At 41.2% G+C, this 27922-nt stretch overlaps 1 protein-coding gene across 4 annotated transcripts in view; it reads right to left on the bottom strand.

Annotated features, from left to right (window-relative positions):
- Positions 1 to 1525: 1525 nt before the first annotated feature.
- Positions 1526 to 27922, bottom strand: part of LCLAT1 (lysocardiolipin acyltransferase 1) — a 211464-nt gene continuing 185067 nt past the window's right edge. For all 4 annotated transcript variants that reach the window (XM_032798220.2, XM_075064285.1, XM_075064286.1 and 1 more), the window contains one exon: positions 1526 to 2131. In XM_032798220.2, coding sequence (XP_032654111.1) covers positions 1629 to 2131 — 503 coding nt within the window. In that variant the 3' untranslated portion in view covers positions 1526 to 1628. The remainder of the gene's footprint in view (positions 2132 to 27922) is intronic.

Below are 27922 nucleotides of genomic sequence, written 5' to 3'. Positions count from 1 at the left end.
ATAGTGAGCCAGACTACCTTGATATAGCACAAGCATTTTCAGACGTCTTTTGTGCAGCAAGTAGAAAGTATTTAGTAAGTAAGGGGTATTCTGTGGCACTGGCATATACAAAGCACTGTTTTGTGGTTGACCGCCAAAGCCAAGTGGAGGAATTTAAGTGCTGGAATTGTTTATTCTGTATACTTTGTTGCCATGAATGTTGTTCCTATTATGTGACAGGAACCAGCCCCATCAGAAAAATCCAGCATCCCTTGTAAGGGTTTGAAAGGCCTAAAACCTTTGATTTCTCTGACTTTCCACCAATGCCACATAAAAGGAGAGGGTCTTGGATAAATTTTCAATGGGAGAGTTTAACCAGTGAAAGATTGTGTAGAGGAGTGGCCTGAGTAGAAGAGGAATGACGTGAGTGGGTAGTCAAGAAGAATATTGTGTTTGGGAAGAGAAATAGTGTAGCTTGATTGTTCTGTGTTGTGATAGGCTAAGACACTTCTCTTGCCGTATAACTATAGATAACCAGCTGGGGCCCTGGCTGAATTTTAGAGGGTCACACTGATGTGCATACAGAAAAAAGCAGTCTTCCTACTGTAAACATTAAAGATTAAAATGACTAGGGAAACATTTTAAAAGTCAGAGTAGCAGCTTCAAATAAAACACCTTTCACCTTCTCCAAAAGAAGATGTATTGTTTTCAGACAAGTTTCTTCCATAGGGAGAAACTGTTAACATCTGCCAGCTGTTTAGCAAATACAACATGCCCCCAGCTGGTTTTGCTTCAGCAGAAGGACCAGCTCTAAGTACTTCAGTATGTGCAAGTCTCTCACAGGTAAGGGCTATTACATAAGTGACAATCGTACAGCACTTTGAGGTAGCAAAACCTAGAAATGTAGGTCTTGCAAAAAATCAATTTAGAGTCAGAGTGGGGCAGAGTGGATGGCCCTACCTGCACCACAACATGAGACACCCAAGTTAGAATCTCCATCTAGTATCTCACTTCTTCAGGTAGGTTGGGTAGCAGCATGTTCAGTCATGTTTGGGGAAGCGTGGGAGAAAAGGGTTTAAAATAAATGTGAACATATTAGGACTGCATGTGCGCACATGTGTTAGTCGCTAAATGAGCAAGTCTGGTGCTTAGTTTAGGCCAACATGATTGTACGGGAATCACAGATCTGTCTCCCTTAGCTAACCAGTTTGGATCTGCAGTTTTAAAAAGTTCAGTGTATCTCACATTTATTAACATCCTAATGATTGTTAAATAATCCAGCAAGTTGTTTCATAGCTACAATATGCTGCAGTTGCTAGCTGCTTGCCAGAGCAATATAGAAATTACATTCAAAGATAAAAACTATCATTTTCACACATAGCAGTAACTAGAATGTCTTTTTCACAGAATAAGTGCAAAATGTCTTTAACAAATAATGGTGGTAGTAAAAAAAAAAAAAAAAAAAAAAAAAAAAAAAAAAAAAGAAGGAGTCAGAGTGTTTTTAGCTTTTACTACTTTATAATTTCACAAATTATAAACTANAAAAAAAAAAAGACAATTCGCATGCAAAAACGTTTCCCTGTTTACAAAGTCTGTGGTAGGTTCAAAAACACCCTTTACCTCCCTCTCCCATAACAACACTAGACTTGTTATTCTGTTTTCTTGCCATATCCATTCTGTCGTTTATTAAAATATCGATGACGTGCAACTTCAATTATTTCCAGCCCACCAAATATTTTTTGTTGCACAACAAAAATGACAACCACGGTCACACAATACCATCGCACAAAGCTGTACAAGTACAGCAACACAAACATAGCTAGTGTGAACAACGTCCAGTACAGAAGTGAGATGCATTTAACCACTAGGACCCTGAGCTCAGATTTACAAGGTGGAATTATGCTTCGCCCTGTTACATCAAAGTACTTTTCACCTTCGTAGAACAACTGGAGTCTCTCTTCTTTCTCTTCCCAACGCTTCTGGCACCAGAGCTGCAGCTCTTCCCTGGAAGTTGGCAGAGTCTGTACTGGATACCTATGGACATGAAAATGTATCTCCTTTGGGAAGTTTCCATTCAGAAGGTGCTTCTCTGTTTGCGGAATGTTTTGAGGGTATGCCACAGTTATGTCATGGATAGCATCAAGGTTATTACCTACAAGAAACATTTTTGAGAACAAGATAAATATAGATCTGCAATGGACAGTTTCTATGATAATTACCACTGATTAGAGCTTCAGAGTACAACTGAAAACTCAAAATCATAGCAGAATTCACAAAGATTCATTAGCAAGTAAAGAGTATTCTACTTATATAAATATAATATTTTAAGGCTACCAGGTTAGTATTTCCTAATCACTGTTCTGTTTTTTCTGTCTCTGGATTACAGCAAAAACCTATAGGGACAAAATAACATTCACTAGAAGAAATACTAATCCGTGATTTTAAAACAGAATTGGTAAAAGGATAAAGTCTTATTTCTATGAGAGATTAGGATACACATGTCTGATCTTTTTTAAGTCAAAATAGGGTTCGATTCAGTGTGTTTTTCTGTGGTCACGTACTTTTGAAGAACATTTATCACTACATTGCAAACTGAAATTATCTTTGACCTAACAACTGTAACACATTGTACAATAACTATAATGGTTGCAAAAGAATCCAGTTTAAAGTTTGACTCAGAGCAGTACAAGTACAATCCGAATTTATTGCCAGTCTTGGGGAGAGGGGAGAACATACAAATATACAGCAGAAAAATGATCAGAAGTTCATTAAATCGGGAATCCCTTTAGTGCACTTTAGAGGATGGGGGACAGCTTTGCAGGTATTGTACTGCTATTGACACAGCCCCTTTACATGTAAATAGTCAGTGCTCTGAGTGCCAGCTAGAAATGGCCTTTGCCAGAGACTGAGGACTCTTCATGGCATTCCATCTCAAGAACCCAACACAGGCTGGCCTTACCATGAGGCGAACTGAGGCCGCCTCAGGTGCCCGACTGTGGGGAGGGGGGGCCACTAGGACCCAGAGTGTAGAAAATTGTGTCTGCTGCTGGTGCCAAACAATGGAAACTTAAAATTGTGGAGCTGATGGCTAAGTTTGATGCTGTACCCCAGGAGCATCTAAGAAGTACACACACCACTGCCTTGGCAAAACAATTCAAAATGAGATCATACAGTTACTGGTAACAGAAGTCAAACAGAAAATTGTGGCAGATCTGGAGTCAGCAAGATATTACTCTGTTATTTTGGACTGCACACCTGACATCAGCTGTATGGAATAAGTGACTTTAATGGCGCGTTTTGTAACAACAACAGAACCTAGTGAAAATGTCCCTGCAATGGTGACTGTCAGAGATCATTTTCTAGCATTTATTGACATTGATGATACTACAGGAGCTGGTATGACAAATGTGCATCTTAAAAAGCTGGAAAATATGGGAATTGCGATAGATGACATGAGAGGTCAAGGCTACGATAATGGTGCCAACATGAGAGGAAAGAACGGAGGAGTGCAAATATGGATTCGAGAGCTTGAGCTTTTTTTGTCCCATGCAGTTCTCATTCATCAAACTTGGTGGTCAGTGATGCAGCATCAGCTTCTAGTGAGGCTGCTGAATTTTTTAATGTAATTCAAATTATCTACGTATTTTTTTCTGCATCAACTCATCAATGGCAAATTTTGAAGCAACATTTGAGAACATCCTCTCTGACACAGAAACCACTGAGTGCGACACGATGGAAAAGTTGAGTGGAGGCGATAAAGCCTATCAAACACCAAATTAGGAAGATAGATGATGCCATAGTTGCCATTATGAGGATAATGTTATGACAGGAACAGTTCGTGGGAGAACAGCGGCAGAGGGAAATGGAATCACCAGAAACATACATAACTTCAAATTTCTGTGTGGCTTAGTGTTGTGGCATGACATACTGTTTGAAATAAATGTTGTAAACAAGAGACTCCAAGGTGTTGACCTTGATATATCTGGAGCAATGGAACAACTGGACAAAGCAAAGTTAGACCTACAGTCTTACTGGTCAGATGAGGAATTTCAAAATGGTCTGAAGTGTGCACAGAAGTTGGCAGAGGAACTTCACACTGAAGCTATTTTCCTACCCATTCAAGAGTCACAGAAGAAGAAGACCTTTTGATTATGAGGCATGGGATAATTCCATAAGGGACCCCAAACAACAATTCAAAGTTGAATTCTTTAACCAGGTGCTAGACTGTGCAATATAGTGAGTTGAAGAACGTTTCATGCAGCTCAAGGAAAACAGCAGTATATTTAGGATGTTGTATGATATTCCAAAACTCCTCACTATACCTGAAGAAGACCTACATCAGCAATGCAGGGCGCTAGAGACAGTATTGATGCATGATGAAATGTGCGATATTGATGCGAGTGATTTAGGTGATGAATTGAAAGCCCTTTCAAGTTACATTTCAGCAGGATCAACTCCGAAGGCTGTTCTGGAATATATGTGCACAAATAAGATAACTACCTTCTTTCCAAATGCTTTTGTTGCTCTGAGCATACTTCTAATGCTTCCTGTAACTGTTGCCAGTGGAGAACGCAGCTTCTCTGAGCTGAAGTTAATAAAAACACATCTACGCTCCACATTGACACAGGAGAGGCTGGTCAGCCTTGCAATCATGTCAATAGAGCATGAGCTGGCCCAGACTGTGGACCTTCAAGAAGCAGTTCAAATCTTTGCAGCCAAGAAGGCATGGAAAGCATCACTTTGATTATTCAAACACATAAAAATGCCAGTGTTTACCATGCAGACAAGAAAAGTTACATTTGCTGTTCAGCCATTTGAAAGTTAAATGTTACTTACAATTTTTGAACAAGGCATATTAATTTGTTAGTTCTCCTTTTATTGGGGCAGGTAGCAGAGCAGTAACATGAGAGGAGAAGAACAGGAAAAGGGCGGAATTGAGACCTTTAAAAGTTTTGGCCCAAGCGAGAGGGCATGGGGTGTCATTGAGCTCCCTGCCTCAGGTGCCAAAATATTGTGGGCCGGCCATGACCCAACAACAAAGTACAAACCTGAGAGATAAACAAAGCTTTGGTTACACTGGGTATAGCTAAGTACTTGAATGCACTTTTAAAAGCAATTGTGGATTAGCAATTAAAGGGGGACATTGACAAAAGGACCCAGCCCTTCTATCACTATGTCTAATCAAATCAATCCGCTTGCTTGGACAAATGTTAAGATGAGTTTTACGGCTGTACCTGTGCATTAATACTAGTTTTGAGAACAATGCACTATTCCATATATCCTTTCACCCTGCTGCTTCATACCAGACAACATTCTTTTTAGATGTGATAAAGCAAACTTGGCTAGTCTAGAACTGATCTAAAAATAGGTGCCCAGTGCACTCAACGTGACATTAAAGTTAAGTTCTGCCAGCACTGTAATTTATCGGGTGTCGCTGCTTTTGTTTTGTTGGTTGTCTCAGAGCAGAATAGGTTGAGTTAGAAACTAAAAGGATGAAGGGTTGTTTGTGGGTGCAAAAACTATGACCAGATCTGCATCAGCGGAAAGGCCTTAAGGCAAGAGTACATGAACACTACAGCTCAATGCGAAACCAACTTAGGAATGGACCCAGCAAAACCCTTAACAGGCAAATACTAGACCAAGGGTTGGCAACCTTTAGAAGTGGTGTGCCAAGTCTTCATTTCTTTACTGTGATTTAAGGTTTCGTGTGCCAGTCATACATTTTACATCTACAAGGACCGGCAGCCAGAAACCCAGACTGGCAGCGGGCTGAGTGGGACTGGTGGCCGGGACCCCGGCTGGCAGCAGAGTGTCACTAAAAATCAGCTTGAGTTCTGCCTTTGGCACACGTGCCGCAGGTTGCCAACCCCTGTGCTATATCAAGGAAGAGACACCACTCTAACTGAAGACACAACAGCTCTCCACCCCCCGCATCACTTCCACCATGTGTCTGCTGAGCAATCAGTTTGCCATTATCACCCTTTCTAGATGACATGATGCAGATGTTTTTAACAATCAAGATACTACACAAATAATAGATACTACACAAATAATAGATATTACTCCACACACATTGTGACATCTAGTTTTATTTACTGTATCACACTGTGTACTAGCCTTTGCTGAATATTCATATAATATTACTGATGCCCATTCTGTTCTTCTTACAAAACTCTTCACTGCCAGTTTGTTAAATTCCCCACTGCTTTGTTGCATCATGTCTGACATTAGACAGAAACCTTCAGAGCAGAGACCAGGTCTTATCTATACTTCAAAGTGCCTAGCATGCTTTTGGTTCTGCACATTAAATTATATAGTGCAGATCTCAAAGCATTATATACAGATGAGATCAGTAATGTTTACCTATGATGCAGAGGGGCAACTGGGGCAAAGAATGGCTGAAAGACTTACCCAGTGACTCAGGTCAGAACTCGGGTCTCCTGACTCCCAGCCACAGTTTAGACTATTAGACCATTGTTTTCCCAACATATCGCGGTGATAAGCACATCAGAACTACTTCAGAAGAAATGACTAGGGCACTTCAAAGACAGGCTCAGCATACCAAAAAGCATAGAAACATATCTGATATAGGAAATACAGACATATATGATTTAATATGCAGAAGGATTAGAGCCTTCTAAACGTGTCCCTTGTCTCAAGAGGTTTTAATTCTCTGGCAGGGCAAGCGTGTGGCGATGACAATTTCCAGCCAATTATTTAATAGCTATTGAAAGGAGCGTGCCTTCTGCTATTACTATTTGCAGTAAGCTGCTGGATCTACACTGCACTTTAACAAAAAGGTTCTGAATGTTTTCCACTGATTCATCACTGACAACTATTAACATGAAAAGGGCAACACTATCACAGCCAAGTGCTATCGGAATGAACCTGCTTTCAAATTGTACTGCAACAGATAAAGTAAATCCCAGAAACTAGAAACATCCTTCGGATGGGGTGAAGCTCCTTTAATGGCAGCATCTGGGGTAGCTAATTTTTGAGCAGGGCACCCACTTCAGCACACTTTCACTGCAACCATTTCTTTATTGTGGCCTCTGTCTTCCCCCCCCAGTGCAGGCTCATCCTACCCACAGGGTGGAAACTTACTAACAGAATATGGCTCAGAACGAATGGAAATTGCTTGAGAGCCAACAAAAGGAGGAAGGTGACAGTGGACAGAGTAGGGTACAGGAGAGCTGCGGGGCAACCAGAAATGGACAAAGCTCAAGATAAGATGGGGACAAGTCATATGCTAGAAGCAGCTAAGAAGGCACTACAGTGGACAAATAGGAATGACCAATGGGAGCAACCAGAAAGGGGAGAGGAGACTATGTACAAAGGAGAGAACTAAGCTCCAGCTCATCAGAATTAATTTTCAAGATGGCAGGACACCCCAGGCGGAGAGCGGTAGTAGGGCTGAATACAGGAAAGGAAACATGGAGAAGTTTTAGATTACTGGGCTTTGTTTCACTTCATGCATGTTACATCCAATATCTTACCGTATCACTCTAGAGAATGGCCCACATTTCTGTCAGTATGGGAGGATTGCAGAGTGGCCTCGTAAGTGGGGCATTAGCAGAATGTCATTGATGGGAACTGCATCAAACTGCAGCTTACTGTTACTGTGGAGCACGTAACTAGGTTAGTCAGGCAGCAGGTAGTATTTTCTCCCACTGAATTTAAATCTCTTCTTAAGGCACCTGCTTTCGCACATTTCAAGTGCAAGCCATAATGCAGCTTAAGAGTCATGTTGCTCTAATTACCACTAAGACTGTTTCCAATGAGACAATAATTGAATAAGGCATGAGTACTTGTTTGTAGCTCAGACTAGTTGTCTGTGCCTAATGAGGCAGGCTGAGAAAACTGGCATTTATTAACTTCTGAAGATCCTTCTTTACTTTTATGTGGCTATGATTATTTATGGGGGGGGGGGGACCAGAGGGAACCAAATAAATGTTTCACATTTGAAACCTAATTTTAATAACTCTCTAAATTAAGATAAGCAAGAAAGTGAGAGTAAAAGTTGATGGACAGGTATTTCAGCTGATCAGGACACACTCATCAATTTTAGCAGCTTTTAGAGTCCTCTAAGACAAGGATTCTCAAATTTTTTTTTGCTGGGCCTCCCTTTGAAAATATTTCAGGCTGTGATGACCCTCGCCCCCCATGCCATGCCACACTTACTTCTGTGCAGCTGCTGGTGGCAGTGCTGCCTTCAGAGCTGGGTGCCTGGCCAGCAGCCACCGCTCTCTGTCCACCCAGCTCTGAAAGCAGCACAGAAGTAAGGGCAGCACAACTGCAACTCCCCTACAATAGCCTTGTGACCTGCATTTGGGCCGGGACCCTCAGTTTGAGAAATACCGCTCTAGGATAATAATGGGAATGAGACTCTTTATTACCAGTGAGTGATGCTGTTCTCAGTGCATTGGGATAGAAACTGCAGCACAGAGATGCTAACTGATTATGAAAGTTTGTTTGTCATCATTCCTACACAGCTAATAAAGCCAAAACAATTGAGTAATATGTATCTTAGTCTCCAGCTACTTAACAGTTACTAAGCTGCAAAACATCCGGAAAGCTTAGTTCTCCATTTCTTTCTATAAATATTCCTTTGAGATGTATTGGTGCTCCACTTAAAGTTGTTCATATGCCAGGATTGACCAGCGTGTGGCATTTCTCTTAAAATAATTGCAATGCAAAGCCAGTAGCTTTAGGCTTTATAGTCATAAGTTGGTAAAGGTGGCACAATTAATTCCGACTGGGCTCATGGCCAAAGTTATAGCATGAGCAGTAAAACCTCGCTTGCTCTATTTAAAAAAAAAAGTGTTTTTATGAGAGAGAGAAAAAATTATCCCAGATGCCCTATCTCTTCTCAATCCATATAACCAAGGGCCTCTTACTAGACTCAAAACCAGCTTATCTCAGGTAGAATGATATTACATTTAAATCTGTATGTTAAATAATGTCAGCCCGACTTCTAGGGAGGTTTTTTTAGCATGGAAAGCGAGTCAGGATTTTAAATATTTTAAACTTCTCATCCAGAGAACAACACAGAGCCAGTATAATATTGTGAACTGCTTAAAGCAACATTCAGCTCTTTGGGAGGAACCCTCAAGATAACACAATCCAGAAATCATGCAGACATATTGGCGAATGATTCCATGGATCTGTTATATGTGGTATGAGGTTCAACTGAGAGCTGGAGCACCGACAGGAGTTCTTCAGATGTGACTCAGGTTACCATGAAGGGCATTTTTTGCAGATACTTGTAAGTGAACAACACCGAGCTGGTCATTGCAAAGTAAAAGGTTTGCTATATAAGCACGTTTTTAGAGGGCATTCTGAATAGATGTTCTCTTCCCAAAGTGTCCTTCAATGAGCCCATCAATTACAGGTGGACCCAAGTCTAAACACTGGAATGGAAATACTCAAAATGTTAGAGATTTAAAATCTGAGTCCAAACACTGTGCAGACTCCTATTTCTACTGTAAACAATCACATTGGTGACTATTCCATCTTCAACCCAGGTGAGGAACTCAGTGTCTATTTGAAACTACACTACCTGTCACTGACACTATGTTCAGTTTCAGTCACATATACCATTACTATGACTGTGAGTCTGTCACAGAGGTCATGGATTCCATGACTTCCCGGGACCTCCATGACTTCTGCAACGGCCACTGCGGCTGGCTCAGGGGACGCCTAAGTAACTTGGGCAGCCTCTGGGCCAGCTGCACTGGTCCCTGCCATGCCCCTGCCCTGCTCCAGCCCCTTAGCAGCAGCTGGGGTCCTTGGCTGCATGTTGCAGCCGGCCCCTCCCCCAGCAGCAGCAGGGGTCCTGGGCCGCATGCCATCACCGCCTCCCCCAGCGCACCTATGGCACTCCCAGGCTGCCCCTGCCTCAGAGCACCCGAGGTTTAGTCAAAGCTATATAGTACAAGTCACGGACAGGTGAAGGACCATGAATTTTGTTTACTGTCCATGACTTTTACTAAAAATATCCATGACTAAAATGTAGCCTTAATCATTAGCCCCAGGTCAGAGCTGATCATGATACTTCAGATCTTATCCCAATCTTTCATTACATCACATGGTACTTGATACGAGGTCACATGATTCCAATTTGTAAGGCTGCAGGGCTCTGCAATGTATAGCTCACATGGTGAAGTCAACGTGTCTGAGGTTTTATTTTTGCAGGGAGTGGGATTTTTTTTTTTTTCTTTTTTTGCTACATTAATGCAATGGGTCCCTGTGCCCAGATAGGCTTCTTTAGGCACTACCACAATAAAAAATAAATACATATGCCTGTTAGATTTAAAAAGTGGAGCTGGTCCATGCATTTTGAGGCATTCCTCTGAACAAACTGATCAGTTAGATAATCAAAACATAGATGATAACTAGCAGAGTGAGACTACGTGCTATCTGACATTATCTGATTTAAGATTGTTATGTCTTAACTTTGAACCACACACGGTGTTGGGTATTAAAACAAAAGCTATCAAAACCTGCTTACTGGAAAACGTTACCGCCTTGGCTGCTGAAAGAGTTTAGGTTATTTTCCTTTATAAACACAGAATCTGAGGGTGAGCAACTTCAAGGATTTACAACCACCGATGGGTAGTATAATCCTTGGGAGGATTTATAACGTCAAGCATTCCTCTTTAAAACAGCCACGGCAGTCTGTGTTCATCTCAACCACTTACAATTCAATAGTTATTGGGATTCTTTTCTGTAGAAACTTAGCAGTCAAATATGCAAACAAGAAAGGCACAATGCTAATGCTAGTCTTGATTAACAGAGCACAGGAAGTCTCTGTACCAGCCCAGACTCTAGAGCGATCAAGTGAACCTTTTCAATTTTTCACATCTGCAGCAACATGATGGCTCTGAAGATATTCCCACCTACTGACAGGAAGGAGTTTGAAGAAATGAGGCTTGTTCTCTTGCAGCATGGAAAGTTTTGACTATTTTCACTACTGGTGAAGAAGACTAATTGTACACTTACAGATGTGACTATTATGAACTGCAATTGTGTGTCTCCAGACTAGATGTTCAATGAACAAAAGATGCATGCTATATCCCAAATTCTCCTTGGCTATCAGCATACACTTGTGCCTGCATCCTATGTTAAACAAATATAACAGCATGCAGGCTTTCAGTCTAACACCAGATTTAGCAATATGTAAATCAGAACTACCTCGGTTTAAAGCCAGCCAAAAAAAAAAAAAAAAAAAAAAGGGAAATTATACTCTGATTTTGAAGTCCATTATAAAACCCCTCATTTAGTAGATTTGCATAGACTGCAAGACCAGAAGGGACCACTGTGATTGAGTCGGATCTCTTGTATAACACAGGCCACAGAACTTCTCCAAAATAATTCCTAGAGCAGAGCTTTTAGAAAAACATCCCATCTTGATTTAAAAACTGTCAGTGATGGAGAATCCACCGCAACTGTTGGTAAGTTCTTCCAAGGGTTAATTACTCTCACTTGTAAAACTTTATGCCTTACGTCCATTCTGAATTTGTCTAGCTTCAACTTCTAGCCATTGAATCATGTCATACCTTTCTCTGCTACACTGAACAGCCCATTAAATATTTGATCCCCATGTAGGTACTTACAGACTGTAATCCAGTCACCACATAGCCTTCTCTTTGTTAAGCTAGATAGCTTGAGCTCCTTGAGTCTATCGCTATAAGGCATGTTTTCCAGCCCTTTAATCTTTCTGGCGGCTCTTCTCTGAACCCTCTACAATTTATTAACATACTTCTTGAACTGTAGTCACCAGAACTAGACATGGGATTCCAGCAGTGGTTGCACCAGTGCCAAATACAGAGGTAAAATAACTTCTATGTTCCTGCTTGAGATTCCTGTTTATGCATCACAGGATTGCATTAACCCTTTTAGCCATTGAATCAAACAGGGAGCTCATATTCAGCTAATTATTCACCATGACCCCCAAATCTTTTTCAGGGTCACTGCTCTCCAGGATAGCGTCCCCATCCTGTAAGTATGGCCTGCATTCTTTATTCCTAGATGCATCTATTTACATTTAGCTGCATTAAAATGCATATTGTTTGCTTGTACCCATCTTACCAAGCAATCCAGATCGCTGACCTGTCCTCTTCATTATTTACCCCTCCCCAAATTTTTATCTCATCTGTAAACATTGTCAGTGATGCTTTTATGTTTTCTTCCAGGTCACTGATAAGTGTTAAATAGCATAGGGCCAAGAATCGATCTCTGTAGGATCCTACTAGAAACACACCCATTCAGTGTTGATCTCCCATTTACATTTACATTGATAAAGAGCAGTCTGGGCCACTTGATAAGCTTGGCACAAGCAAACAGTATGGGGGGCGTTTAAAGGGAGGCTGGGTGGCTTCCGGCCTCCATAACCCCTGGGCAGTGGAGTTCACAATTGTGATCAGAGCAGTCAGTGTCAGGCACTGTGGCATGTCTGGTGGAGGACTGTTAGGGTCGACACAGGTAAAGCAGCATCTACGCTCACATCATGTTGACCTCAATACATCGACCATGGCTCATCACCATTCGGGGAGGAGATGTTACTGGGTTGCTGTAATGGGGCACATACATTAGTGGAAGACAAATTTAAGTGCAGACAAATGCATGACTAGGTTGATGCAAGGCGGCTTACGTCAACTTAATTTTGTAGTGTAGACCAGACCTAAAAATGATTACAAATAAAATGTTTAGACCTCAACAGTCATTGCTACTTTCTATCTTAATGTGAGTGATAGTGTTCTTGTTAGTGATGTCTGGCAGGTTTCTCTTCCTGTCACCCAACCCTCCCAACCCCAAAACCAAGAATAGGAACACAGTATAATACAGTTTCCACTACAGGAACATAGGACAGTAGGAAAAAGAAGAAACTAGAAAGCTAAGTGTGGATCGTTAAGTATATCACTCTCTAGTGCAAGCTAGAAGATATATCAAATGTTAAACTGATACTAAACTTGCTTACTCTGAGAATGGGTCAAACTGTACAAGAATAGATACCAAAGCACTATCCAGAATCCTGGAAAATTTAGCTTGTAATAACTGCAGAGATTGCTTGTCCAACTGAAGCTGCTTTCACTACCATTTACAGAACGAACAAGAACACTGGGTTACAGCATTCAGTTCAATTTGCTGAGCATCGTCTCACTTGTTCTATTTATGTCTTAGAAATATTCCTACTTCTTTTTTTTTTTTCCTCCCAGAACCTGGGTCTTCTGACCAGACTGTAGCCCATACCACGGTCAACTTGCCCACAAGACCACGCACTGACAACTGTCAGCTTTAAAATTCCAAGCTGCCTTTAGAAATGTACCTCGCACGGTGTTAAAAAGAGACACTTAAGAGCAAGTGGGAGGAAAGAGTTCAATGGAGAGTAGCAAGCTGGCTGCTCTCCTGTTGACACAGTGGTTGCATTTATGAGAATGCCAACCCAGCAGCTGCACTTTAGTCTTCAGAGCAATGCTCTTTCCTCCCTCCCTGTCTCTGAAGTGCTACTGTATGAATTACAGAGCCAGAGCTGATTGAGGCATAAATAAAACACATGGGGAAAGTGTGGGAGGGGGAAGGGAGGATAAAAGAAACACATTATTTTCAGTCACTAAGGATTACCTGGCATAACTAACTCACTGATCTTTACTCCATCACTTGTAAGCTATATTTGTCAACCCCAGATAATGAAAATACCTGGTTTATTCTCCCCCACGCTGTGTACTTGCTCTTTCCCAGCCTCCGCTGCTGCACGTCTATTTTACATACATATATGCGATAAGGTTTTGTAAGATAAAAGCTTTCATAGCCCTGTTACATTGTCATCTCTAACAACACAGTATGTCCCTATTACTACCACACAAACTAATTGTGGAATGTTCTTTATTAATACAGAAGGTGATGTTTTACCTAAGGACTAGTCAGATACTGAAGTACTGGCATGCATCTGCCCAACTCTCCTAAGTTTTAATATAAATTGCCTGGCAAACACCCCATAAAATCATATGAGTATTTTTATTTTAAGAATAATTGTGATTCATTCACTTTACTGCAATAAAGTTCCTGCAAAGATTTACTCCTGCACCCAAACAGAAATATTTGTAGAAGAATATGCAAAATAAAAAAGTTGAATACAAAAGTTAAACTGGGAAGTCCAGGTATTTTCTTAAAATGCAAGTACTGTAAAAACAAACAAAAACAAAAAAACCCCAACCAAACAAACTGTTCTTAAAGAGTGATAGAGGATGGCGATATCTATTTAATCACAAAGATCCTGACATGTATAAACAACTCAGGCTTATTCTTAGTTTAATTTTGTGAATTTCTAGTAATAATGTCCAAGGCATTACTTTATTCTTCTCTTGTTTTATGGTAGATTTCAAAGGTAGTTGGCTGATCAAGTCCACCACCCATTCAGAATTCAGTTTCCCTCTGCCAGTGCAACCAGTGACCTTACACCAATAATCGTGTATCCTGAAGTAAGCTCACAAAACTTTTAACAGTACCACTCTTTGGAACTAAAACACACAGTAGAAGTCATTGGAGAGTAATTAAATGGTATTGTTATGCATTTGTTAGAACTAAGAGTTCCACTTTCATTTCTGTCTGACTTCACACTTTTGTTAATGGTAAAACCTCACAGTTCTTCGCTTTGCAAAATGCTGGATACATAAAGACCGATGAAGTTTTCTTTTTTGAAAAAATTATATAACTGCCATATTTACCATGTTTAAAATCAGAGACTATTTCCACTGTGTTAACAATACCTTTTTTCCACTGCATGAAAGATAGATCATCACACTATACTACACAGTGAAAGATAGCTTTTACTGTTCTCAATTAAAATATACACACTACATCCTGATTTCCCTGTGCAGTCAATGAAATTGAATTAATTTTCTACTAGTTCCTCCAAAACCACTCCCTTCAGATACAGCTACCTTTTATAGCTCTGAGATTCAGTCACATTCTGGTTAAGAATTTCCTGAGTGTATCTAATGTACAGAAACATGTTTTTTTCAGGGATAGACTCTTTAATCTATTTTGTCCCTTGTCTGTTTCAAAGTCATTCAAAACTGAGGGGGTATGGTCACAGAGGATTAGAGGGAAAAAAGCACCATGGTACAGGTCTTCAGAAGAGAGTGATCCTGCCAAATACTGTTTCAGTAAAATAATGGAACAAATATTGACCAGGACACAAGAGTCAAACTATTCTTTTCAGAAAAAGGGTTGCCAACTTTTTAATCACACAAAACTGAACACCCTTGCCCAGCACCCTCCCTGCGGCTTTGCCCCGTCCCACTCCTTCCCTGAGGCTCTGCCACTGCTCACTCCATTCCCCCTCCCTCCCCCACTCTCACTCACTTGCTCATTTTCACTGGGCTGGGGCAGAGGTTTGGGGTGTGGAAGGAGGCGAGGGCTCCGGCTGGGGATGCAGGCTCCAGGAGGGGGCCAGAAATGAGGGATTCAGGGTGCAGGAGGGGCTCCAGATTGTGGTAGGGGATTTGGGTGAAGGGGGGGGTGAGGGCTCTGTCTGGGGGTGCAGGCTTTGGGGAGTGCAGGCTCTGGGGTGGGGGATGAGGGGCTTGGAGTTCAGGAGGGGCCTTGGACTGGGGCAGGGGGTTGGGGTGCAGGCTCCGAAGGGAATTTGGGTCCAGGAAGGGGCTCAGGACTGGGACGGGGGTACAGGTGCAGGAGGGAGCTCAGGGCAGGGGCAGGGGGTTGGGGAAGGGAGGGATTTTGGGGTGCGGGTTCTGGGCAGCGCTTACCTTGAGCAGCTCCCCAGAAGCGGCGAAATGTCTCTTTGTTCCTAGGCGGAGGTGCAGCCAGGAGGCTCTGTGCGGTGCCTCCGCCTGCAGGCACTGCCCCTGCAGCTCCCATCGGCTGCGTCTCCGCCTAGGAGCCAAGGGACATGTCGCCACGTCTGGGGAGCCAGGCAGAGCCAGGTAGGAAGCCTGCCTTAGCCCTGCTGCACCGCCAACGGGACTTTTAAAGGCCCAGTCAGCACTGCCAGGATTCCTTTTCGACCAGGTGTTCTGGTCAAAAACCAGACACCTGGCAACCCTATTCAGAAAGGGCCAAGGAATTTTTAAACTTCCATTAGACAAACAGAAGGAACTTTAATTTAACAGATCAACAGAAGGATGTCACTCTGAATACTGCACTGCAACTGCACTGCAACAATAAGTGACACAACCAGCCTATGTAAAATTAGATTTTATAACCTTCTAGTATGATTAAGTTAATTCTTTAGAAGACTCCAGATATGAACTTCAGATTTGATTTTTTTTTCTGAATTTTTCTTTCATCTAGATTTCCAGCCAAACTCTCTCTCTTCTTAACACCTCATCCTTTGCTTTAAAGTTCCTTCACTACCCCAAGTCAACCACTAGAGAGTACTCTTTACCTACCCAGTTACCTTTCACTGTTTCAAACCATGCCCTCTTTCACTGACTGTCCCAAGCATCACCCATGGTCAGTCTAGACTTCAGGAGCCCTAGGGAAAACAATCCTGAATCAGCAGGAAGTTTAGGCACTGCAAATTATTATAGATGGGCTGAAAGCAGTGATACTCAGAGCTCAGTGGTTCAGGAGCCAAATTAGTGATCAACATTACCTAAACAACTGGTTAACAACATAGTAAAAGCATCCAGATTGGTTAATAATTAAATCACACAGTGTTTTGATAGCAGGTACTGCAAAGAGCCTCAGGAGACACATTAGGGAGCCACTTGCAGCTCGGGAGCCTCAGTCTGAGTATCACTTGGCTAGAGGATATCTACAGTGGCATTGCATTTGGCATACATAAGAAGCAACAAAAAACACTTTCAGATGGAGAGAGGTCCAATGTTAAAAATATGACTAATACTGAATCAAAATACCAAACGAACGTGTGAACTGCTGAAAAAGAAGTAGATGTGAAAAGATGCTAACAGCCACCTTAAATGTTTACACTGACTATCTCCACCAATGTCCTGAGCTAATCTGTTGTATTTCATGCCTCACGAATGTTGTCTAATTCCCATTCTTGACCACAGTGGCCTTGCTTTCATTGTAGTGTATGCAGTGAGAAGAATGCAGAACAGCACCCACAATTACGAAAACACAGAGCAGAATTTTGGTATCTGTTCAATTATAGGATTATAACATCTCTCTCTCTTGCTCTCTGAATGTATGTAGATTAAAAACATGTTATCTTTTTGTATTGCCTTCTTTTAAAAGCAGTGCAAGCATTTTGTTCTGAACATATTCCATACTCTTCCACTAGAAGTGCCTCTAAATAAGCACCTCTGTTTACTAGCTTGAGTTCCCAGCTGAGCTGCATTTACACACAAACAGGCTTATCTACGTATCTCCCTGAATTAAATCAGTTTTAGGCAGATGAAGCACTTGGGCTTCAATTAACTCGCAAACTTCTGGTGCTGAACTAGTCAACAGAACAGAGCTTCTAAAATCCCTTAACACTGATCTATAAAGATATGCTAATATCAAACACTACCCCCCCCTCCTGGCCCCGTTTCCCAATGCAGCCATCATTACTACTCCATATACATCTTTCTTTCTGATGATTGACTAGGTATATGGTACACTTGCCTGACAATATAGCGTGACATATTAGAGTACACTTTATAGAACATTGCAGATAAAGGATATTTAGGTCCATGACAGAATGGACAGAGAGATGATCTTGTCCTTAATCCTCTGGTGCTAAAACAATTTCTACCATACCACGATACATGAATGTACAAATCTTATTAAGTTCATTCAATCAGCCTGATACTTGGGGAGCCATCTCAATCAGAAAAGCATTTAATGAAAAGCCTCAGCTCTGATGAATACTCTTTAATTATGACTGACTAATATTTGTCCACAAAGAAGAATTTGTTTCAAGATTAGCCCGAGACCTGAAGGAAGCCAAAGACATCAATTTAATAATGGAATGGCTAATTAAACTATAATGGAATCCTAATTGTGATATATTGCTTTGTAGGCACATGATTTATTTAGTACAATTGCTTTTCACTAGGCTCATTAGGGAAAGTAAAACAAAATGCAACAGTAAAAAAGAAAAAGAAAAAATAGTCTGACAGATTGGAGCTTCTAAGATTAATACTGTCTGGTGCTAAAGGTTCCCCCCCCCCCAACTATTTCTGTTAAACAGGGCACTGCTAATTCTACAGGTATATTTTTTAAACCTTAAAAGAGGCAGTGGCTATACATTCATTTTCCTCACTAAAAAGTAGGGTCCCCGCGCTCTAGCTGCTGTGTGCTTGTCCACAGATGCAAACCAGCTATAAACCTAGAGGATACAGCTGCCTTAGGATTCCCTCAGCACGGTGGAATCCACCTGTGGCACAGCAGCTCCTAGCAATCTTATCCTCCAGTGGAAGGAGATAGCTAGAGATACAGGTATGGCATTAGCCCCTCAATGCTATTCTATCAGACCCTTGGGTGCTATGGACAGCAGACAACATGTAGCAGCCTTGAGTGTGCTTTAAGTTATATTTCAGGGCTTGTCCAACACCCCAGGATCAGAAAGGATGTGTGTGTGGGGGTGTAATGGACACCCTTTTTAGCACTTCTATAAATCTAAATAAATTCTGAGCTGCACTGGGCATAGAAGAACTAGAGACATACATATTACAGACACAAACACTGAAATGAGCTCCTATTCTGAAATGGGGCTATGCAAAAATGAAACTTATTCAACATACATATTTGGATTCCTACATATATTTAAAATTTTAACTGTTGTCCTCAGTGACAAATATTTTTTACTTTTCATTCCTCTTGGCACAAGAGAGCCTAAATATCTATGCAGGGTGAGCTGGTTTCTATTCTGGTTTATGCACACAGTTGTTAACTAAGTTACAATTGAAGAGCTAAAGGTGGACTCAATTTCCGCAAACTCACTGAAGACAAAGAGTTTCCTAAGCTGTAATTGAGGGCACAATTTGGAATGTAGCATTTTAATTACTGGTGATGATGCACAAGAAGGAAAGAACCCATCTTAACTCTCTGATCACTGGCTGAGTCTGCAGGACTAGTAGTTTGGAGGGTAAAGGAGGAGTGGGAAGAGACAGTTTTATATGTATACAGAGCGTATTTGATAAGGAGTCATTGACCTAGAGCACCACAATGCTATTTTACAGAATCACTTTTCAGAGAATATAAACCAATTTTCAAAACCAAGTCTTAATTTTGGGGCTAGAGCTACCTTAAATATAAATCCAAATCCGACAATGGTTTATTGGTGGGGGTGGTTGGCAGGTTTTATTTATTTATTTATTTTATTTTATGTTTTTAACTTCTGCTGTTTCTATTTTTAACTGAATGCAAAGTTCAGTTCCTGGCCACAGTCTTTAACTATCAGCACAACAGTCCCTACCAGTTTGATCACAACATGGGAATATGCTACTCAGGGTCATGAGTTCAGATTAAGGAGTTTATTGTAGTGTGTCCTGCTTTTAGTTCCATAAACTCTGAAAAGCACCAGCATTGGGAAATCAAATAAAAATCCCCAATCCACCTTAAGTTTCTACTACCACACCTCATTTTCAAAAGAGAAGTGGCAAGGTTTAGAGAGACTATTTGTCCCAGTACGCAGTGCTCCCTCTTGAATCAAGTGGGTCAGGTTGTTCAGATCAAATAGAATTATTCCATGTTGGGTCTTACTATCTTTGGACTGTCCCCTCCATGTTAAAGATGTGGGTGGTGCTATCTGACCCATTTTAATGAAAATTAGATGACGACCTCAGGCTCTAGGCAAGCTAGATTCACTTGGGCAAATTTTGGGTACTACTGTTCTAGAGTCATCTTTGAATAGAATTCAAAAAAACTTCACTGTGTTTAATGAAAACACCAGCTATGAACTCCCACCTCTCTGAGTCCAGATAGGGCATTTGTAGCCAACCTGGCTTGGGACCCCACAGCTCTAAAGGTAGTTAATAGCAACACATGTATCATAGATTTTTCACACAATAGCAAATATATTTAGCATACACATATATAAAACCCCTAAATTACTATAAGAGTAAGGCCTTATTTAATTTGCAATATTAGGCTTCCATCACAACTTTGATTTTAATTAGCTTACTTTGCTTAGTCCACAATTTTCCATACATTTTGAGGTTTGCAAGACACACTTTTTCCCCATTAGTACAGTAGAATCCTACTTATCTGAGCTGACAGTAGTGGGGATCCTGCTGTCAGCCCCACACATTAATGACTGTAATATAGTTACAACAAAATGTCTGATTATCAAAAAAAATTAGCAAGTATCACATAATACTTGAGAGTTTATATTATTCCAGCAAATTTTTCTTAAAAAACAGGTCTTCTCTGGCTTTTCCAAATTACTGCAGTCAATAAAAGTCCCTTATTACATTTCCGTTATTTTCCAAGTCTTGTCCTCAACTCAGCCACAATTATTTGACAATCATCCTGCAATTAAAGTAGGGCTTTAACTGTAGGTGAAATCAATTTGGACTTTGATTCGATTTAGTTCATAGGCATTCGAGAAGGAAATGTCCTGTTTAGTTTATCTAGTCTATCCTGTCGATGTAGGATTGTTTTCCACTGTGTAGATATTTTTAGCTTTACAAAACAAAACAAAACATATCCAGTGGTTGGATGTGATGCTTCCCCTGGAGTAATGAGGATTGTGAGGCACCATGGTACCACCTGCCCTTAGTGTGAGGAAGCCCTGTCTGTTGCCTGCCTTGGATCAGCTCTCTGACTCCACCAGTCACGGACAATGCAAGTCCTCCCCTCTTAGCCTAGGCAGCCTTCGCTGTTCTTTAGCAGGTTAGCAACAGATACATTGGAACAGTGGAAACTTTGGTTGCTTTGATCTACTTTTCTAAGTGAAAAAATAAATCTAGTTCTGGGAGGGAAAATGTCCAATTAACAGTGCTGGAGAGGGAAGTCCTCAGGATACTTTCTGCATGAGCAATGGCAATGCAAAGTAACTCCACAATCCCGTCAATATGTGTCCCCTCTGTTTTGGGGGGCGCTAAGATAAGGGACACAGGGTTGAGAGAATACTTTTATTTGCTCTCCCATTAAAGTCATTGACATTAGCTGTAATTGTTTTGATTTTATTTTTTCACTGAAGTAATATTGGAGTGATCTGAAACCTGCAAGTGGGGCAAAGGCAATAGATATAAGAGGGACTTTCTAATATTTTCCTTCTCTCATAATAGTATCACTCTAGAGTTAAAAACAGATAAGTGGTTACAGCAACTTTAGCTACGGTATATGATCTTAATAATGGCCTTTCAAATGTCAAGGCTGACAGCAAAATCCATTTAGCACACTAATAACTTCTGTTCAAATATTGTAGTATTGTGTGTTTAAGTGGACTCCATACTAAAATGACAGAAATTCTTGATCAGTTTCTAAAATATATTCCATGTCAAATTCCATCTAATCAGCACCTAGCTTTAGTGGGGTGAATATGCGCTGCTGCAATAGCAGATGTCTCATATAAAGAGACTAGATAATGGAATATTTTTCTAGCATACCAGCGCTATGAACTTGAGAGGTCTTCACAGCATTACTTTTACCGAGTGTGGTAATGAATGAATAATTCCATCAGAAGACTAAAACCTTGGCACATTTTTGCATTTTAAAGTGACTAGTACATTGAATTATGACAGTGTTCATGATGAAATGACCTTGTGGTTAGTAACCCCAAAATGGAATAAGGCTGGCAAGAGTCCATGGGTTTGCACTGACTTTCAAAAGAAAAAGTTTTATCTTTTATTTACTGACACTCTAGACAGACTTTTTTTGCTCAATTATTTCATCTCCTTCCTTGACCTGGGAAGCAGCCAGTGCTTTGATAACAATTGCAAAGTTGTCTAGTTTTTGTTGTTGTGACCTAAGACGATGCTGATGATGGTTTTACGTCCTGTGAGTACGGTTGTGGCTAAAAGACCGATGTGCGAATGGCAGTTCTTTCTGCATGAAATGTCTAGGGAACTGAGGAAGGGATTATAATCTGTGCCTGCTGAGTCTACCTCTGTTTACAACTCAGCCTCTGTGACTGAAGATCCATATGGCAGGTAATCTCGAACTATGTCACCCCATTGTTGACTACTGCTCGCCAGCATGAGCTGTTGGTTGCCGATAATTCTCAGCTGTCAAAGTTGGACTGTTTCAAGTTAGGCTTCATGTGTTCTTCAAGCTTGTCTTCTGGCTACCTCATGTGTTGTCCCACTTTCAGTTCACCATATAGCAACTGCTTGGGAATTCTGGTGTCATCCATCCTCAGTACACGACTAGCCCGGCTAAGCATGGCTTCAATCCCCGTGGCATGACTAGGTTCCAGAACCTCATTACTGTTAACTTTATCCTGCCACTTGATACAAAATAAGTTGTAAATGGAACTTATCTAGAAGCTTAATGTGATGCCGTTGCATATATACAAGTTGGACAGCACAACCACTTTATAGATATTTAGCTTAGTTTGAATCTTAATACCATGTTGCTACCAGACTTTGCCAGATAATCTGCCAAATGATTAACTAGCTTTATTAATCTGACTTGTCAGCTCCTTATCTGTAGTAACATCATTTGCTAATACTTGAATACTTCTGCATGAATGTCATCGGATCCGGGGGCCTTGCAATTCATGACCCTCATTGCAGTGCTGACTTAGTCAAGGGATGGGGCTGTGTCTATGTTCTCATTACACATTGACTGGTCATCTGATTTGTGCCTTGTCTGTGCATTCAAAAGTTCACTGAAATGCTGTCACCACCTCTGAAGGATTTCTCCTTTGTCAGTGATCAGTGTTAGGTCATCCACACTCTTCAAAGGCACAGTAGTGGTATGTGCAATACCATATATGCTTTTTAAAGCCGCATAGAAATCTTTGGTCTCATGATGGTCAGTATAGCGCTACATTTCATCTGTCTTGGCATTTCACCATTGATCCTGCATGTCTTTAAGCTTAGATTGGATGTCATATGTCATAACTGCGCTCACAGGGACATGGGATACAAGGATTGGACAATGCATCTCACGGTTTTTAGTGAGTAGCTGTTGAATTTCTGGATCATTCTAGTCAAACCAATCTCACTGACATCGTTTTGCTGTACCCAAAGTGGTGAGAACAACTTGAAATACCATGTTGCGAAAAGTCGTCCGCTCACTATTTACATTAGCACTAGTAGTCAAGCCAGCAAGATCAGACTAAGCTGCTGTAATGTTATTACAGAGTTGTGCTTGTTAGCTTCATCTTGTAATCACTTTACATTGAACTATCTGATTGGTTGAGATGATGACTTGAGACACACTAGTCTAATTACTAACAAAAGTCTGGAGGGGCTCATGCAATGGTCTGTTCAATAATTTTACTGTAGTTCCTGTACTCTCCACTGTATTGTCTCTTAAAGGCTATTTTGGCAGCTTCTTAAAGCAGTGAACATATGGCACTCCCCAATGGAGATACCCCTGTGCCAGCTACGTAAAAAAGAACTAGAATGATCTGGTGACTGAAGAGAGACCAGGACAAGAACCCTCCTATAATCCAGTATCAGACTGTGACAGGGTGCTGGGCAGGAACTCCTAAGCCAGCCCTCTGTCACACCAGCTCTAATTAAGGGAAGTAAATTAGAACTGGCTAGAGAAACCTGCATCTGATTGGAGAATGGGAAACATCTACCTGCCTAATTAGCCTGGGGCTACATACAGGCCCAGAGGAAGGAAGGAAGAGGGGAAGCCAGAGAGTACAAGGAGAGCAGTCCCTCCTGGTGCAGAAGCAGAGAAGTCCTTAAGGCTGTATATGGTGAGAAGGTGGTGGGAGTGCACACTGTAAATAAACTGCACCAGTGATTGCTGAACCCCAAGGTCTCTGAGTGGTTTTTGAAAGCAGCAGAGGCAGGAGCAAAGGGGGCCGTGCACCAACCTGCTATGCAGACACTGAGTGGTCTTGGACAAGCACATAATCTTTTAGTCTCAATGTTACAATTTTTAATAAAAGTATACTATTTATCTAGATACAGTAACTCCTCACTTAACATTGTAGTTATGTTCCTGAAAAATGCAACTTTAAGCGAAATGATGTTAAACAAATCCAATTTCCCCATAAGAATTAATGTAAATGAGGGGGTTAGGTTCCAGGGAAATGTTTTCCACCGGACAAAAGACTATATTATATACATATACATACACACATATACAGATACACATATACATACGTACATACAGAGTATAAGTTTTAAACAAACAATTTAATACTGGTACACAGCGATGATGATTGTGAAGCTTGGTTGAGGTGGAGGAGTCAGAGGGTGGGATATTTCCTTTACTGCTAAATGATGAACTAGCAATCGGCTGAGCCCTCAAGGGCTAACTCTCTTTTTACACAAGGCAGCAGGAATGGAGGGAGATATGCGCATTTCCCTTAAGTACACTGCCTTGTTAATTAGATCAGCTTGCTTAGAGGCAGCTGCTGCAAGCTACATCTGTCCTGAGTCCTGGTCTATTCCCCCTGCTCTATGGAAGATGGGGAAAGCAGAGTGCAGGAGCGGGGGTGGGGGATACCCTGACATTAGCCCCCTTCCTCCCCTCCCCTCCCCAGCAAGCAGGAGTCTCAGGAACCAGTTCCAAGGCAGAGGGCAGAAGAGCAGTACATGGCAGTGGGGAGAGGGACACAGCTGAAATGCAGGCAGCTTCTGCACAGGGAACTTAGGGGAACGGGGAGCTGATGGGGGGTGCCAGTGGACCCTGGTTCCAAGCCCCCAACAGCTAGTTGCAATGGGCTGCTCTTCCTGCAAGCGGTACACAAAGCAGGCGGCTGCCAAATGACGTTAGAAGGGAGCATTACACAACTTTAAATGACCATGTTCCCTAATTGATCAGCAACGAAACAATGTTAACCAGGACGACTTTAAGTGAGGAGTTACTGTACGTCACTGATATACTGAAAGAAATTTGTTTGTATGCCATTTTGAAAATATATAAAAGTGTTCCGTAATACTGAGGGATATGGGGAGAAGGACAGAAGAAATTGTGGCTACTTTTCCTCTCCAGCATGGGAAGCTTGCTTCTGTCAGAAGCATCTGAGCTAGCTCAATGAGTTATACATTTGAAATATGCTATAAAAATAAAAATGTTTTACAGAGTTAAGCAACAGAGGAAGAAATTAAGTGTGGCCAGAGAGAAAGATGTATGTTGTCAGGAGAGATTTGAAAATTGATGGAGAGTCTGAAGACACCATTCTGTTCAGACATCAATCGGTTCTATACCAAGAATGCAGACATAAAAGTTGACTTATGTTGATCTTTGATTTACAGTACGTTTTTTCTTAATGCTCCATTGTTGTCTGAACTGGTTAGCCAGTAACATTACATATCTCAATTCTTTGAGCACTTTTTTTTTTTAAAGTGTGTGTGTCTGTGTGTGAGGGGGACACAAATACCATTAGATGTATGACATTCCGATTTCATGAATCTTGATAAATTCTCAAAAGGCTCACTGTTTAAAAACTATTTACAATTTTGTTGGTCTGACAAATATCCTTTTACAGCAGTTTGTAAAAACAGGAATGGCTAAAAATAGCAATATAGCAATCAAGGAAACTTAGGGCAATAAAAATGAAGATGGCATGCAGATTTGTCTGGTTCAGAATAAATCTGCATATAGTGTCCTGCAGCGGCACGTTTTACAAAGGGAATTAAAGCCATGAAATTAACATTTTAATGAAGTAGAGAGACCATTGACGTCAGGACTACTCGCTGATTGCTGCTTCCAGGTGGCCTAATGAGATGAAAATGAAGTTTATATCCTCAGCTAGTCTAAGCTAGGCTTGTTTTGTGACTATGATTGAATTTAAATGAGAAGATACTGCTGTGTGCAAACATGTCTAGGCTGGTAAGTAGCCTTTCTAAAATATTTAAGTTAAAAAAGGGACGTCAGTCTTATTTCCTCCACCACATTTTTCAACATGTAAACAGTCGTATGCTATGGAAAGTGATAAAGCAGCAGCTCTTCTTCTGGTTTCCAGCAGTCCCAATATGGGGCTTAACTGCAAGATGTGCTCATTCATGTATCAATACATGATATCAACAGAGAGCTAAAGTGGAAAATCATAAATTCAAGTTAGCTTCTGTATAACCCATATGAGACTTTTTTTGGCACAGAAAGTGTGTCAGACACTAGGGTCAGACTGATGGAAATGCACAGCCACCAGATACTCTGAAGTGCTCAGCTTCAACAGAACCTCAACATACCATATATAGCACATTGTTCTTAAAGGTCTTTAAACATTTTCTTACTTTTCAATCTTCATAGAGATGAATAAATGCATTTGTTCCTAAGCATTAGACTCTAACTTTGACATCAGAGTAATGATGCTGGTGGAGACCTTTAAGAATATGGGTGAAATCTAGTGAAGAAATTGTACACCATTTCACCCTGTAGCATATTCTTCAGTCTCACAAAACAGGCTTAATCATTACAGGCTATTTCCTCCCACCTCTCAATTTAAACTCCATCCCCACTTTTTCAGGTTTATGATGATGCAGTCCCCATCCCCCAGTCATCATTTCTCACTTCATGAGGTGTCCTGGCATGCAATCAGCTGCTGCTATCACAGCTAATCAGAACTATAGAATGGAGCATGATAAGAGAAGTAAAGGAAATTAGTTGAGTCACCCATCTATGCCAGCCCCTTTCTAGTCTCCATTCTGTAGTCAGATGAATGACAATGGTGATATTGCCAGCAAAGTCTATTCTACATGGTGAGTCTTTTCCATTTTCCCTTTTACAGAATAGGGAGTTGTACATTCACAGAGCTGGTATACAGAGAACTGAGGATAGCTTACCAGCTGTTTGCTGCTTTAAAAAGTGGATTTCACAGAAAACTATTGCTTCCTGTGTGAGCTCTGACTTTCTCTGTATGCTAGAGCTGCTGATGTTTATCACTTATAGCAGACTGCTTGCAGGTCTTCCATGGACACCAGCCTTCCAAGCTTCCAACAACTGCTGCATCCTGCACCTCTGGAGACTGGAGAAATGCTAGCACCTAAGTCTGTATTCCCTTTCGTCAGAGACAGAGGAAATAGCACATAGCTGGACTTTAGGATTCAATAATTAGATTTAAAGGATGTCAAGCTTGGTAACACAGCAACATTAGTACAATGCCAGAAGTAACTTCCATTGTCTGATACCATGCCATAAAAGGAGATTTTCCTACATGTCAACTGGGTTTCTGGGATTCTCCAACTCTACCTAGAGATCTCACTAGCTAGGCTGAAAAAGGAAGTCTGGAAGAAATTTGTGACAATTACATTGGGCCCTGAGATAGAAATTCAAGGGAGCAAGGAAAGTGACTACCTGGAATAAGCTGTCAGGAGGAACAGCTGGGAGTTAGACCTTCTGATGCCAGCTACAGTATTAGTAAAACTATTGATTGTTTTCACAGGCAAATAAGTCCGTCTGAGCTCTGGATTTCAATCTGGCCCATGAGACTAGCTTGAATGTTAAGTCCTCCTATCTAGTGTCCCCATATTAGAGGGCTGAGGCTACTGGGGAACTTACTTTGTCCTGGATCTCACGTCTGTTCAAGTGTGATGTAAATAAAAACCCATATACTATTTAGACCGGTCTTGTCCACTTCAGAAAATACAGTTTTAAAAATTTACATTCTTAGAATAAAATGCTGGTGGTTACTTTCACCCCACAAAAGTGCCCCAAAGCCCAAAACATCTCTCACTATTGCTGAGTACGATGCTGCTGTCCACAGATGGTCCCCTTTATCATGGATTTAGGTACTTCACTACAGATCTCTGGCAGCAGATGTGGCTAGTGGAGAGAGAAGAGGACTCCTGACTCCCCTTCTCATGCTTAACACTAGCTCACACCACTTGGACTCACAACCATCTCCTATCAGCCCCCTTCCCAACTCTTTCCTCCATCCCCCCCCCCCCCC

This window comes from Chelonoidis abingdonii, chromosome 3 (assembly GCF_003597395.2).
Source record: "Chelonoidis abingdonii isolate Lonesome George chromosome 3, CheloAbing_2.0, whole genome shotgun sequence".
Classification (NCBI taxonomy): Eukaryota; Metazoa; Chordata; order Testudines; family Testudinidae; genus Chelonoidis; species Chelonoidis abingdonii.
The sequence above is the reverse complement of the archived record's forward strand: the minus strand, read 5'-3'. Positions and strand labels throughout refer to the sequence as shown.